Source organism: Aethalodelphis obliquidens, unplaced genomic scaffold (genome assembly GCF_003676395.1).
Source record: "Aethalodelphis obliquidens isolate GAN/ISIS:26980383/991018 unplaced genomic scaffold, ASM367639v1 scaffold12, whole genome shotgun sequence".
NCBI lineage: Eukaryota > Metazoa > Chordata > Mammalia > Artiodactyla > Delphinidae > Aethalodelphis > Aethalodelphis obliquidens.
Window position 1 is genome coordinate 14,560,558 of NW_020837956.1, and position 15,658 is coordinate 14,576,215.

General features: G+C 44.0%; 1 protein-coding gene across 3 annotated transcripts in view; it reads right to left on the bottom strand.

Moving 5' to 3' along the window:
- The window catches only part of VIT (vitrin), a 124,030-nt gene that overhangs the window by 8,280 nt on the left and 100,092 nt on the right, over positions 1-15,658 (bottom strand). For all 3 annotated transcript variants that reach the window (XM_027113391.1, XM_027113390.1, XM_027113392.1), the window contains 2 exons: positions 7,483-7,586; positions 3,294-3,520 (listed from right to left, as the gene is read on the bottom strand). In XM_027113391.1, coding sequence (XP_026969192.1) covers positions 3,294-3,520; positions 7,483-7,586 — 331 coding nt within the window. The remainder of the gene's footprint in view (positions 1-3,293; positions 3,521-7,482; positions 7,587-15,658) is intronic.

The window sequence follows — 15,658 nt, forward strand, 5'->3', positions numbered from 1 at the left end:
ACCTGTGAAGCCATCTGGTCCTGGACTTCTGTTTGTTGGAAGATTTTTTTTTTTTTTTTTTTGCGGTGCGCAGGCCTCTCACTGTTGTGGCTTCTCCTGTTGCGGAGCACAGGCTCTGGACACACAGGCTCAGTGGCCATGGCTCACGGACCTAGCCACTCCGCAGCATGTGGGATCTTCCCGGACTGGGGCACGAACCCTTGTCCCCTGCATCGGCAGGTGGACTCTCAACCACTGCGCCACCAGGGAAGCCCTGTTGGAAGATTTTTAATCACAGTTTCAATTTCATTACTTGTGATTGGTCTGTTTATATTTTCCATTTCTTCATGGTTCAGTCTTGGAAGGTTATACCTTTCTAAGAATTTGTCCATTTCTTCCAGGTTGTCCATTTTATTGGCATAGAGTTACTTGTAGTAGTCTCTTAGGATGCTTTGTATTTCTGCGGTGTCTGTTGTAACTTCTCCTTTTTCATTTCTAATTTTATTGATTTGAGTCCTCTCCCTCTTTTTCTTGATGAGTCTGGCTAATGGTTTATCAATTTTATCTTCTCAAAGAACCAGCCTTTAATTTTATTGAACTTTGCTGTTGTTTTCTTTGTTTCTATTTCATTTATTTCTGCTCTGATCTTTATGATTTCTTTTCTTCTGCTAACTGTGGGTTTTGTTTGTTCTTCTTTTTCTAGTTCCTTTAGGTGTAATGTTAGATTGTTTATTTCAGATTTTTCTTGTTGCTTGAGGTGAGATTGAATTGTTCTAAACTTCCCTCTTAGAACTGCTTTTGCTGCATCCCATAGGTTTTGGGTCATCGTGTTTTCATTGTGATTTGTCTCCAGGTATTTTTTGATTTCCTCTTTGATTTCTTCAGTGATCTCTTTGTTATTTAGTAGCGTATTGTTTAGCCTCCATGTATTTGTGTGTTTTACGTTTTTTCGCCTGTAATTCATTTCTAATCTCATAGCATTGTGGTCAGAAAAGATGCTTGATATAATTTCAGTTTTCTTAAATTTACTGAGGTTTGATTTGTGACCCAAGATGTGATCTATCTTGGAGAATGTTCCATGCACACTTGAGAAGAAAGTGTAATCTGCTGTTTTTGGATGGAATGTCCTATAAATATTGAATCTATCTGGTCTCTTGTGTCATTTAAAGCTTCTGTTTCCTTATTTATTTTCATTTTGGATGATCTGTCCATTGGTGTAAGTGAGGTGTTAAAGTCCCCCATTATTATTGTGTTACTGTCGATTCCCTCTTTTATAGCTGTTAGCAGTTGCCTTATGTATTGAGGTGCTCCTGTGTTGGGTGCATATATATTTATAATTGTTATATCTTCTTCTTGGGTTGATCCCTTGATCATTATGTAGTGTCCTTCCTTGTCTCTTGTAACATTCTTTATTTTAAAGTCTATTTTATCTGATATGAGTATTGCTACTCCAGCTTTCTTTTGATTTCCATTTGCATGGAATATCTTTTTCCATCCCCTCACTTTCAGTCTGTATGTGTCCCTAGGTCTGAAGTGGGTCTCTTGTAGACAGCATATATATGGGTCTTGTTTTTGTGTCCATTCAGCAAGCCTGTGTCTTTTGGTTGGAGCCTTTAATCCATTCACGTTTAAAGTAATTATCGATATGTGTGTTCCTATGACCATTTTCTTAATTCTTTTGGGTTTGTTTTTGTAGGTCTTTTCCTTCTCTTGTGTTTCCTGCCTAGAGAAGTTCCTTCAGCATTTGTTGTAAAGCTGGTTTGGTGGTGCTGAATTCTCTTAGCTTTTGCTTATCTGTAAAGGTTTTAATTTCTCTGTCAAATCTGAATGAGATCCTTGCTGGGTAGAGTATTCTTGGTTGTAGATTCTTCCCTTTCATCACTTTATCATGCCACTCCCTTCTGGCTTGTAGAGTTTCTGCTGAGAAATCAGCTTTTAACCTTATGGGAGTTCCCTTGTATGTTATTTGTCATTTTTCCCTTGCTGCTTTCAATAATTTTTCTTTGTCTTTAATTTTTGCCAATTTGATTACTATGTGTCTTGGCGTGTTTCTCCTTGTGTTTATCCTGTATGGGTCTCGCTGCACTTCCTGGACTTGGGTGGCTATTTCCTTTCCCATGTTAGGGAAGTTTTTGACTATAATCCCTTTAAATATTTTCTCGGGTCCTTTCTCTCTCTCTTCTCCTTCTGGGACCCCTATAATGCAAATGTTGTGTTTAATGTTGTCCCAGAGGTCTCTTAGGCTGTCTTCATTTCTTTTCATTCTTTTTTCTTTATTCTGTTCTGCAGCAGTGAATTCCACCATTCTGTCTTCCAGGTCACTTATCCGTTCTTCTGCCTCAGTTATTCCGCTATTGATTCCTTCTAGTGTAGTTTACATTTCATTTATTGTAGTGTTCATCTCTGTTTGTTTGTTCTTTAATTCTTCTAGGTGTTTGTTAAACATTTCTTGCATCTTCTCGATCTTTGCCTCCATTCTTTTTCCGAGGGAGGTCCTGGATCATCTTCACTATCATTATTCTGAATTCTTTTTCTGGAAGGTTGCTTATCTCCCCTTCATTTAGTTGTTTTTCTGGGGTTTTATCTTGTTCCTTCATCTGGTACATAGCCCTCTGCCTTTTCATCGTCTGTCTTTCTGTGAATGTGGTTTTTGTTCCACAGGCTCCAGGATTGTAGTTCTTCTTGCTTCTGCTGTCTGCCCTCTCTCTTCCTTTCCTTTTTAAACCTGGGGCCCTGTCTTTGGAGGAAGGTTTATGTGGGGTCCCACTGTACAAAATATACAAAAAATGGGCTGCTTTGGGGGGATGGGTGTGAGGGCCTGGATCCCCATCTGTTCTGCTCCCATCTCCTGCCAGGCATTTCCACAGAACTGAGGGGCAGCTGAGTTTGAAACCCTGATCTCCCTGACTTGATTCAATACCTTTTTCTTGTTTATCAGATCAGTTAACTTGCAGTGCATGTGTGCCCACGTGCATGCTCGTGTGAAGGCTTGTGGGCTGCCCAGTTGAGGTCCCCTGGGGCTATAGGAGGAGCTCAGGGGAGTCTTTACTGTGAGACCCTGGGGACCCTGCTCCTCCCAAGGTGCTGATGCTGGGCCTCAGTTCATCAGGTACATGGTGGTGGTCGTGGGGTGGGGGGTTGCTTTGAGAGGATAACTGCAGGTTCCAGACTTACGAGTCTCTCACTGGAGGCCCTCCTACCTAGAAGTGAGCTTAACATCCATTTGAAGGAAAAAGAGACACAGCCTGGATGGCTGTTACAGCTTTGCAAAGCGCAGGGAATTCTTATGTTGGGTGGGTCTCCCACTTACATACCTTGTTTGCAAAGTTGGGCTCTAGCACGTACTGCTTCTCCTTTTCAGAGGCACCTTCCATGGTGATGAAGAAAATGTTGATTCCTGACTCTCTTGCAAACCTTGATGCCTCTTCCACCTTGTCCGTGGGCCAGCCGTCCACCATCACCACGGCCACGTTGGGAGCACTGCCTCTGTTTCCATTAGATTTGGAAAAGAAGTTCTGAGTCACAAAGGAGATGGCCCGGCCTGGGAGAAAAAGAAAACTCGTGCTTGGAATGATCATGGAACTGATCATAGCAGCATAAAGAGATGCAGAAAAATACTCATTCCCTCCCTTGTTGGCTTGTTCTCTTTTTTAATCACATTAATTAGTTTTAGGTGTACAGTTCAGTGGTATTAAATGCACTCACAACGTCGTGGAACCATCACCACTAGCCGTTTCCCTCCCGTTTCATTTTAAGCCTTTAACTTCTAATTTTGTTTCTTTCTTTTTTTTTTTTTTTTACAGTTTTACACCATTTGCGGCAAGCTGGATGGACCTAGAGATTATCATACCAAGTGAAGTAAGTTAGACAAAGACAAATATTATATATCACACGTGGAATCTAAAAAAATAATACAAATGAATCTATATACAAAACAGAAACAGATTCACAGACATAGAAAACAAACTTATGGTTACCAAAGAGGAAAGGGAATCGGGGGAGGGATAAATTAAGAGTATGGGATTAACAGATGCTAACTATTATTCATAAAATAGATAACAAGGATTTACTGTAAAACACGGGGAACAATATTCAATATCTTGTAATAACCTATAATGGAAAGTAATCTGAAAAAATATATAACGGAATCACTTTGCTGTACACCTGAAACTAACTTAATATTGTAAATCAACTGTACTTCAATTTTAAAAATTAAATTCAAAAAATAAAAGTTTTAAAGACCAGCAAACAAATGAGAAAAAATTTCATAGGAACAAAAGTGTCCGTTCTTTGCCTGGGTGCTGGAACCAACCTCACTAAGCCCCTGTGCCGTTTCCCAGAGTGTGGGGTGGGGGGAGCTGAAGTGACAGGAGCCTCTCCTTGGGCTACGGTGGCTCGGGGTGAGCCCGGTGCTCCAGCAGCCGCTGGGTGGGAAAGGCTATATTCTGGGTTCAGTGGAATCTTGTGTCTAGTTCCACCAGGGGCACAGGTCTGGCTGGCTCGGGACGCGCTGCACCCACTAAGAACTAAGAGAGGTGTTCTAGCCTGGCTATGCCGCCTACTGGCCATGTGGCCTGGGTGGGTCACTCGGGGCCTCTGGGCCTAGGTTTCCATGACGACAACCTGCCTCAGCTGAGAGCAACAGTTGAGAGGGATAGCACAGCCTCCCAGCATGGCTTTCTCAAGCATATACTTCACACTGTCTAGGGTCTCATGCAATTTTTTGGAATCAAGGAGGGTGATCAACTGTCCCAGTTTTCCAGGACTTTCCCAGTTTTAGCATTGGAAGCCCCATATGCCCCTGGGCAAACTGGGATGACTGGTCACCCTAGAGTCAGCATAGCTGCATATAATAAGGTAGGGCTCTTAACCTGGGCTCTGTGAACCCCTGGGGCACTGGGGGTGAGTACCCACAAATCCCCTGAATTTATACACAGTATTTTGTGTATATAAATATTTATTTGGGTACCAGGGCCATAGCTTTCAAAGGGGTCCCCAATCAAAATAAAAGTTAAGAGCTACCTTCTTAAGACATTAGGGTTAATGACATTACACTCAATGCTTCTTTGGTTTTGGCCAGCATCCTGGCTCCACTGGCTAGTATAATCTTACCTGACAAATGAAAGGATCAAATGGTTACATACTCAGTTGCTAGAGAAATGTCTCGGAGAACCCATGTGAGCTGGCTGCATAAAACACAGTTGCTAAGGGAAACATTGGCTGCTGAGAACTGCTTTCACAGCTGGGGCTGATTTCCCTCAAGGCCCAAGGCACCCAGCAGTCCCCCCTAGTTTAACGTTAACTGCCTGTAGACAGAGCACAGGGAGCCATCAGAAGATCACCTTGACCCCACCAATCTTAAATTTGGAGGTCATGGTCAATTTGTGCTCAATACATATTCCATCCACCTTCCAGCATGTCTTGAAAGCAGAGGCTGGAAATCTGAAAACTACATTGAGACTTCCTTGCAGCTAGTTCTGGATTTGTTTTAGTTTCATGAAATGATGCGCACACATGAGATTTGATTCTGCTGTTTCTGCTGACAAGTCTGTAGAGTGTTTGACTTCTCCAGGGAAGTGTTAGCAGAGGCGCCTATGTTTGGTCACCAGCTTCCTTGGTGTTGAGAACGTAGGGTGCAGAGCATTCACTTTGTGGCTGTGAATGGAGCAGGCAAGGCATGGTTTTGTAGCTGGCAGCTTAGCAGAAACTTCCTGATCATGGTGGCTTCCTGGCTGAAGCAGATTCCTAAGGAGGCGGTGGTGGCAGAATTGAGAAAGCAATTTCCTGATCTTGGAAGAGGTACAGCTCCTTAGAGGTCCTGGTTCTGCAAGAAGCCTTGGGAAGCCATCTCCGAAAGCTCAGCCTAGAGTCCATTTCTTCAGTAATTCTCAAAACCATTTAATACCCTGAAATAAATCCCTTTCTGCTTAAACCAGCTGGAATGCATTCAGTTCTCTAAACCCAAACCCAGATCAATACAGGGCAGAGATAGAACATGTTACCCACTGAAAGAATGATTTTATGCTGATTTTATTAATCCCATCAAAGAAACAGAATGTCTTCTGAAGTTTTAAAGTTTTTATTTTTTAAACAATTCTTTTAAAAATTTTATTTATTTTTGGCTGTGTTGGGTCTTCGTTGCTGCTCGGGAGCTTTCTCTAGTTGCGGTGAGCGGGGGCTACTCTTCGTTGCAGTGCGCGGGCTTCCCATTGCGGTGGCTTCTCTTGTTGCAGAGCACAGGCTCTAGGTGCTCGGGCTTCAGTAGTTGTAGCACGCAGGCTCAGCAGTTGTGGCTCGAGGGCTCTAGAGCACAGGCTCAGTAGTTGTGGCACACGGGCTCAGCTGCTCCGCGGCATGTGGGATCTTCCCGGACCAGGGCTCGAACCCGTGTCCCCTGCATCGGCAGGCGGATTCTTAACCACTGCACCACCAGGGAAGCCCCTGAAGTTTTAAAGTTTTACTGCATGATACATTACTGGAATTTCACTGATATAAGTATTAAACTGAAAAATCAGACATCAATTCTATCATGCTCCTGATGAGGTAATACTGGTTTGGTGTCTTGGATAGCAGTGACTTGGCCAGTGTTTATTTAGACTTGTTCAGAGATCAAAGGCTCTTCATTTGCCAGATGCTAATACACTGGTCTACAGAGACAAACACTGAGGTGGAGAGGGAAATAATTAATCAGGTTTACTGTAATTTTGTAGATGATCCTTCAAAGATAGTTCTATTCCCTGTGCGCGTTCCATGTCAAGCAACTGTGGCTCACTTCTCCACTTCCCTGGATTGCGATGGTACAGACAGGTTCCCCAAGAAGTGGACAGCCTTCCCAGTGCCCCCAAAACCAGACTACCATTTATAAATTAGTACACTGGCATGGGCTCATTGGTGGCCTTTGAGCTTGGTTCGTGTGAAACTGTTTCCTAAGGCCTGGTCACCTCTGGGGAACTGATAAAATGGAGTTTCTGGACCTGCCCCATTGAGGACTAGATCTTGACCTTGGAATTCCGGTACCCCACTGCCACCCCACCCCATCACCACCACCAAGGATCAGATAGAGACTCAGCTTGAAACAAAGACCATGTCTCTTGTTGCACAGTTATTACTATAACAGGAGCTGATTAGAAAAACACTCTCAAGGGGCACTGTGGAGCTTCCTGAATGGAACTGGTTACAAATTTTACTTATTTTTATAAAAAAAAAGTTTTCACAAAATATAATGAAAAATAGCTGATGACTCGGAGAACAGTTGGGATAGTCATGATTGCAGTTCTACTTGTCCTGAAGAAAGCTGCCATCTGAGGAACCCGGCGTGCTGGAACTCTCCAGCATGTATGTGGTAATGATTTTTGCCCCCGAATCCATGATAATACTTGAGGAAAGATACAGATATTATGTGAGTCATTTCTTGAAGGATTATTTTGATTTTTTCCTTTTTCTATCTAGCATGAAAAGAAAGAGAACCATGGTAGCAAGAAGATTGACATCCGGATCACATACCTACATTAGAAAGCCCTCCTCTCTGGGTAATTTTCTCTATGGCTGTCTTCACATCCCGGGAGTTCATGTGAGTCTTGAGATTAAACTGGGTAACAGGGTTGTCTCTGAAGATTCAGAACAAGAAATAAAAATTAGCTGGAAAGTTATTACACTTTGAGGAAAGCAGAAATCAGAGCTGATTGTTTTAGATATGAACAGAATGGAAGCTGCTTCAAAGCCTTAAGCTGGTGTTTATAAAATGCCCCACTGTGGACAGAAGTAATGGGAGGACTGGGTCCTCCACAGTGTGTGTAGAGAAGATTGGGCTGTTTCGGGGCTCCGAAGGTGTGGGTTCTAGTTTTGACTATGCTGTTTCCTAGCTGTGTGACCTTGAGAAGTCATCTAACTTCTCTGGGCCTCAGTTTCCTCATCTAGATAAAAATAAAGATCATAACGTTTATGTTGTTAAAGATCAGGACTGTTGTCAAGTGGGATTTTGCAAATGTCAGGATGTCCCCAGGCTGCCCCAGACCCTCCTTTCCAGGAAGAGAGTCTCAGCTGATAGCCACCCCCGGGTTACCCCAGCACTGGAACTGCATCTTAACAGCCGTGTCAAGGAGAAGACATCCCTTCATCTTTCTCACTCTGTGGCTCCTGTGACTGGGTGAGAATATTCAAATCTTACCCGGAAGGTCAACATCTATTTTGTTGAAGGCTGAAAAAGGTTAGCTGGAGAGGAGTTGGAGTGAATTAAGTGGAGAAACAGAATGAGAACCCTTCTCTAGAGCAGAGTCTCCTTGGTTAACAGGCTTGGGAGCAGCTGAGCAGGGGGTGTGGAATACCTTTCATGACCAGGTGGAAGGTGTGTCAGGAGGGACGAGGGCTCCGTGGGGTGGACGTGTGTGGTCACGCTCAGGATGAAGTGGGGATGCACAGTGAAATCACATCTCTCGAAGCACTGACACTCAGCCACTGGCAGTGCTTCGTGCAGGTGTGACCTCTAAGGTCACACGGAGCCCCCAACGCCAGAAGAGCCTGCACTTGCTTCAGTGCTCTGATGCTGCTGTCTTGAAATGCTTAATACTTTTTGAAAATGTGGAACTGCAAATTATGTAGCTGGTCCTGGCTGCAGATTACTAAGTCTTCAAGGAGAGGGAGAAGGAGACCTTTAAAAGCAAGTCTTTCCATAAACACCTGGAGTAGATCCAGGAAGAAGCAGGTTTCGGCAGTTTCAGGTGGAAATTCCCAGGCCCTACAGTGGATTCTCTGCCAGTCCTTTGGGGAACCTGGCAGTGCAGTCACCAGGAAGCCAGTTCCCCAGGACTTGAGAGGAGATATCCTCTGCCTCCCTCCCCTCCCCTGCTCCGACCCTATTATCCGACCCTCCTAGCTATCACAAGGTAATCTATGTCGGAGGAGAGTTCGGAAAGAGGCTGGAAGGATGCCCCTCTGTCCTCCATCTCATTAGTGAATATGAGGGACACAGGCTGGTTCTTGGGCAAAACCAAAGCAAACTGCCCAGAAGTCCACTTCTCTAAGCGAGAGGTGATGTGAAACCGGGAGGACCAACTACCTTCAGCGAAGACAAGGAAAGTTTAAGACAAGCTCGACTAGGGTGGGTGTTGGGGAAAAATCCAACCAGATGAAAAGCCCCCAGGTGAAAACTAAGTTCTAGTTCAGGATTAAACACAAACGAACAACAGCAATAAAGCAAAGGGCAGAGCAGAGAAATGTGGGCCTTCTGGCTGAGCTCGACCTCGCCATCAAGCCACACGCGAAGGCTGCGAGCCGAACCGAGGCTGCTTTAACCACCCCACAGCTCAGGGCCCAGGGAGGGGGAATCACAGCGAAGGAACTCTAGTGCTTTCACGGTTAGTCTTCTTTCCCTTGGGGCTCCAGGGCTTTCCGGTTTCTATTCTCACAGATCAATTTCAGTAACTGCTGTACTTGCCCCCTGGCCATCTAGGCTCAAAACCTGGACCCCATCTTTACTTGCTCAGTCATAGGACCCGTGGGACCTGTCAGGCACGTCTCCTACGTTCCTCTGTCTGGAGCACTTGCTTTTATCCCCTCTTCTGTGTTTCTGTGCAACCCTCTGAGTTCAGGCTCCCTTACTTCTTGCTGGTTCTATTATGAGTCTCTATGTCAGTCTCTGCAATGCTGGGTATATGCCTGTCTGCTAGAGAACCCTTCCTCATGTTCAGCTCTAACTGTAAAACTTGGCTCAAAATCATCCGAGACTCCTATTGTTAAACTTCATATTTTGGCTTTCAAAGCCCATCCGTAACTGGATTCCAAACTAGCAGGCTCATACCGTTCTCTCTCTCACTCCCACCTATAGTCTACTTAGAATGAGCTACTCACTACTTCCTGGTTTTCTAGCCCTGTGCCTTTGCTCATCGGTTCCCTCATCTGGGAAACCCCAATTGTGCCCACCCTCCAAGCTCCAGCTACCTGTCTCCCTGGGACCCGGCCCCAGCTGACAACCTCTGTGCCTGACTGCTTCCTCTAGCTGACGACACCTCACACAGTATGTGGTACCTGCAGGCACTCCATTAACAGTATTAAAGAGACATACATTTCTTCTTTCCTCTTCTGTGCATCTCTACGTCTCAATGCTGATGTTCCCGGCAGTGCTATCTCCCTCATGCATCCCTTCTTAATTTATGCACAACCCTGGGGGATCTCAACAACTTCAGCCACCTGGGGTTCACCGACCATTCATATGCCAACGGTTGTTTCGTGCACACTGGTCAGTCCTCTCTCTTGAACCTCAGAATAAATAAAAGGCTTCCATACATCTGGAATACTTCCATACACCTGTGGTCCCTGGGTGTGGTCCACAGGCTCCTTGGCTTTGATATTTCCAAAACTGAAGTCAATTATCTTCCATATCTGCTCCATCACCACCCACATCCCTTCTGTAGTCCCTCTTCTGACTCATCAAGTCGTTGCAGCAATATGCATCCCTGTCACACCAACCTCTTAAATATTTCTTGTGTCTCTCTCATCCTTTCCATCCTCAAGTTTGGACTATGATCTTCTCTTTCCTGAACTATGGCTATAGCTTCCTACCTGGTCTTCCTGCACCACAATGGCCTCTGCAGAGGATGTTTTATCCAACAGGTGCTAAGTGCCTATCAGAGGTGGATTAACTTGGATCCTAATGATACTTCTTCCAAGGGGCCTAATTTTGTGTTTGTAATTTTGTGTTCTTTTTCTTAAGAGTCCCCAAGCTACATAAGCTTCAGAGTCCCCAAAGTCTGAATCTACCCTTGGTAACCAAGGAATATGAACTTTTCAGGGACTGGAAAAAAAAAAAAGAATGAGTTAAAACAACAAAAGTATTATTAGCTATAAAATAGAAAATTGATATTGACAATAACAACTGCGTAATCGTCTACCAAACATAATGTTATATATGCTCCATTAACTGGAAAATTTTTAACTCTACTTACATTTGAAAATGATTTTGAGGCTAGATTTTCTCACTTTGAAAGATTTCCTGAGTGTGTCTGACGATTGTGAAGAAATCATAGCTGATCGTAAATTAAGCGTTGCTCATAGACAAATAATTTCAAAAGCAAAAATATAAAATTTTCTTTCAGAAGTGTTTACAGAAAAAGTAAGTGTGGAAGCTAGTCACCTAGTCACATCCATAGTGTTCCCCTGCTCATGAGGCTGTCTGAATGTCGATCACTTTGTAGAGTGACTGATCACCTCTTTCCCATACTACATGTACTGTCAAGTCTTGTTATCTGCAATAGTTATGTTTTATAAAGTTGCTGCAAACATCAAATTAGCAAGTTCTGAGCCACTGCTCCTAGGGAAAATATGGGCTTATGTTCCTGTGGGCCTCTGGTCACATTTTCATCAATAGATCAGTATATAAACTTGTTTTATGTATGTTTCTGTTTCAAGGTACCCAATTTAATATATAAGTTTCTGACAAATAATTATATACAAATTTTATGTATAATGAAATACTGAGAAGGGTTTAACATTTTCTTGACCCTGGGTAGTGCTCCTGTAAATTTTTCGGCCTTCAGTCTCACAGTGCTATCCACTGTGCTTAAAAAAAAAAATCAGTCATCATTTCATGAATTCCTAACTTCAGCCATTTTTCCATCTTTTCCATCGCTTCATCATGCACTATAGATATTAGGTACTTTAGCACTTTCTGGAGCAGATCAAATCTGTTGATCACACACAGATCAACAAATTTCCTCTTTTTTTTGCTGAATATACCAAATCATCAATTCATTATTACTGAACTCATGACCAACGGCACAATAAGTTGCCTGAAGGAATTTTGTCTAACACTTGCAGTTTCTCCATAAGCACATCCCAGCCTTCTTGTGCTTAGAACACTAGATCGCACTTCAAAACTACACTTGGGGCCATTAAAAATAGTGAAATCACCAGTGAGTAGCAGAAAAATGAGGTGCTAAATAGACTGTGAAAAGGACACTTGTTTATAGTAACAAGCTGAAACTAGAAGGCAGAGCATCACCTTGTTGAACCTCAGCTGGGAATGTTGTATATTTCATACCCTCTCTGTGCATGTCCACACAACAGCTGTGAAAGTGCCCTAAGTATTGATTTTGGAGATACAAGTACATTTTAGGGAGTAGGTGAATTTGTAGATATGGGGTCTGTAAATCATGAAGATTGACTGTAACCTACTTGTGAACAGGTGCTATGTCCCAGTGTTTCCTATCCCTGGTGCTTAGCATACAGCGGGTAATAGAGAATTATGGAAAGGAAGGAAGGAAGGAAGGGAGGGAAGGAGGAAGCTCAGATGTCCTCTCCTCTCTTAGATCATCCCGGGTAGAGCTGAACACTCCCCTCTGAGCTCCACACTCCACTCTCTTCCCCTATTACATCATAGCGGTAGATGAATCTATCTTCAGAAGCAGACAGATGAGCTATTCATATACCCAATGAATAGATGCTTTTCATTTTATTTAATGTTATTTCTCTTAAAAATATCGCCTCCCTTACTAGCTGGTGAAGTCCCAAAGAACAGAATCTCTATCACAGTTATTTATTTTTAGTGAATTGAAAGGTTGGATCAGAGGACCTCTGAAACGCTTTCCAGTTGCTAAAATGACGATTAGGAGTAAAGCCGCAGGGCTCACCCACCAAGGGACTTACAGGCAAATGTAATCAGACCACTTAGATGAATTTTGCATTAGTATCCCCTGCAAATGGCATAGCGCTTAGACCGTGGTAAACACTCAATAAATCTTTGTTAAAATGTAATGTAATTAAATTATAGGAATGAATGGTAAGTCTTTAACCTGCAGACTGTGGCAGCTCTCAGTACCGGAGCACACGGGTGTATGTGTCCTTTTTTAGGATATATGGGCTGGTGGCCTTTTATTTAAAAGGCACCAGGCTAGGGGTAGGGATTTTTTTTAATAAAAGGAGAACACTTTTATTTAAAAAAAATCCCTACCCCTAGCCTGGTGCCTTTTCAGAGATGAAGATTATTTTAAAAGTTCAAAGAGATGTGCCACTATATTTTAATGTAAGCAACATTTTAATTTGTAATTTTATTAGAAGATCTCATTAAAGGAAAACACATTTTTTCCCTCAGTGATATCAAAGATTTCCTTTGAAACTAAGAGAAGAAAATAAAGATTTACAGCTCAAGGAGAAAATACCAAATTGTTCTATGTTTGGAAAAAGAGCTAAGACTAATGAAGAGAAATGATAGGGAGCCAGCATTTGACTATGCGTAGAAAGGGATAATTCATGCAACAGGAAAGGACTATCCTGCAAGTGTGTGAGAAGAAAGAACGCCTGTTAGAGATGGGCACAGGTGATTCCTAGGAAGGCTGGGGCCTGGGGGCAGGGAACCGGACAGAACATCAGTGTCTCCAGGCCTCCCTGATGACACGTCTCACCTGAGCCACCCTGTTAAACTACACAGGTTACCAGGTCTCCTCCCAGCAGAAACTCAATTCAGTAGGTCTGGGCTGGGGATAGGGATTTTTTAAAATAAGGGATCCAGATGGATCCCATCCTTGGGACAGCTTGGGAAGCCCTGGATTTTAGAGGACTTCTGAGGCCCTTTCAGTCCTGAGGTTCCCATTTGGTTAAAGTCCCAGAGTCTATTGGTTTACCCCATAATGCTTTGAGTCACATAGAGTGAGCCTCTCAAATGAATTTTTATGCCAGTAGAGACACATTAACTAACCATATTCCCTATAACAAGAACCTTTTGAAACTGTTTCCTACAACAAGGCATCATCACCTTAAGGTTACAATAAAATAACATGACTATCCTTAGCCTTTTAATTAATGCTAAAGTGTGATGATTTATGGACTTAGTCATTGAGGTGAACCATGCCTGTGAACTCAGGAGGATGTTCTAGGGTGACCCTGGTTGCCTGAGGACCTGCTGCTGGCTGCAGGTCAGGTGGCAGACTTGTCCCTCGAGGGTATTACCCACTCGGAGTGAAAATGATTCTGCCCCTCCCTACAAAGGACTGAGCATGGGGCCCAGGCCGACCTGCTGAGGGAATTAGCACAACTAGCCCCTTTTGAAAGGACACTGGCCTTTCTCACATTTCCTAGGATCAGAGACGTGGAACAGAGTCTTATAATCAAATTTTGTTTTTAGAGGAGTAGGGTTTTTTTTTTTTGGTAATTAGCAACAATAATTCCACCCCTCCACCAAAAAATAGAAAATTAATCTGCAAGCGTCTTCCTGCTGGAGGAAATGTTACTACGGTAACACATCCGGGGGTTCCAGACGTGGGCAGCTTTGCGGCCATTATTCTGCCCATCACACCAGACCCGACACCTCGTTTCTTCTCCCTACTCTACTTGCCCCACACTCAGTGGCTCCGCTGATCCACGGGAGCCCTTGGGCATCCTTCCCGCTTTGGGGGGCAGGAAGGGAGGCTCAGCTGAGGGTGCTCAGTCAGGGCTGAGTTGGGTGGGCTGTGAAGTAAAAAAGTAAGGAGATGCAGCCCACCTCAGAGCCGAAACACGGGGCGCCTGTCAGAGAACCGGATTTCACCTTGAAATGAAGAGAAACCGTTATTTGGCTTTATTCTACAGCTGTTTTCCAATGTCAGTATCCTGGGGTTGATTACAAAGTTCAAAAGAACCTGTGCAATTCTGTTCCATTTATACTGAAATCAGGGATAAAAACAAAATCCTATGGAAGGTCCAGCGGGCGTTTAGCCCCTGTGGATCCAGGTGGCAGCTAAACTGTGAGCGGCTTGTCTTCCTTATTCTGTTTGCTAGACTTCACCTACCAGCGACTTGCTCTGGCCATGCTTTCCTCTGGCCTCTTAATGTTCCTGTTGGTCGTAAGCACAATCACGAGCATGTTGGCTGTTTAACTGTAAATTAGAGCATGTGTGCAAGATGGGGGCTTGAGCCTTGGCTTTGTCTGCAGCCGTGTCTGTCCTCAGTCTGGTGAAAGCCTCCATTATCAGGAGCTTTCTTGGCAGAGGAGCAAAATCTTGAAGTCAATTTGGTTTGACATTTTAGGGATTAACTCAGGATTTAACATCTCTCCTCTCCCCAGTGGTCATGCATTTAGCTGTGTGTTCTTAGGGAAGTCACTCAACCTCTCTGCGTCTGTGTCATACGCTGCGTCTCTTACTGGAGGTGCGTGATGACTGTGGAAGGAACGCTGTGGTTGCTGAAAGGTTAACGCGGGCCTGGGCTCCGAGCCTCTGCAGGTGCGGGTGGGGGATGTGGGAGAGGGAGCATGCTGGCACCACGGGGGCTGAGGGGCTCCCCCTGGTCCGGACCAGAATTAGGAGCCCAGCCAGGGCAAGGGGGAAGTTACAGAGGAGCAGAAACCACGAGCCTGGCAGGGGATGACGCTGTCCACTGAGGAGAGAACGGACTGGACAAGCAGAGAGACGAGGAGATGCAGGGAAAGGACGAGGGAGGGAATGATCAAGACTTGCCAGTCCTGTGACATCACTCTCCCGTCACCTGCCTGCCTGGGTTGGTTTTCTGTTTCCCGCATCCAAAATATCTTTGTGTAGGATGCTTACTGATCAGGATACAGAACGAGCATTTTGTACATCAGGTCATTTTTATCCTCGTATTTTTATTTCTTATTTGCCTTCTGTTTCCTGTTAATAGTATGAGTCTTCTAAATTCCAAATTTAAAAGTCTAAGTTCTGCCTCAGCTCTAAGGAAAACCAAGGGAAGGAATCTT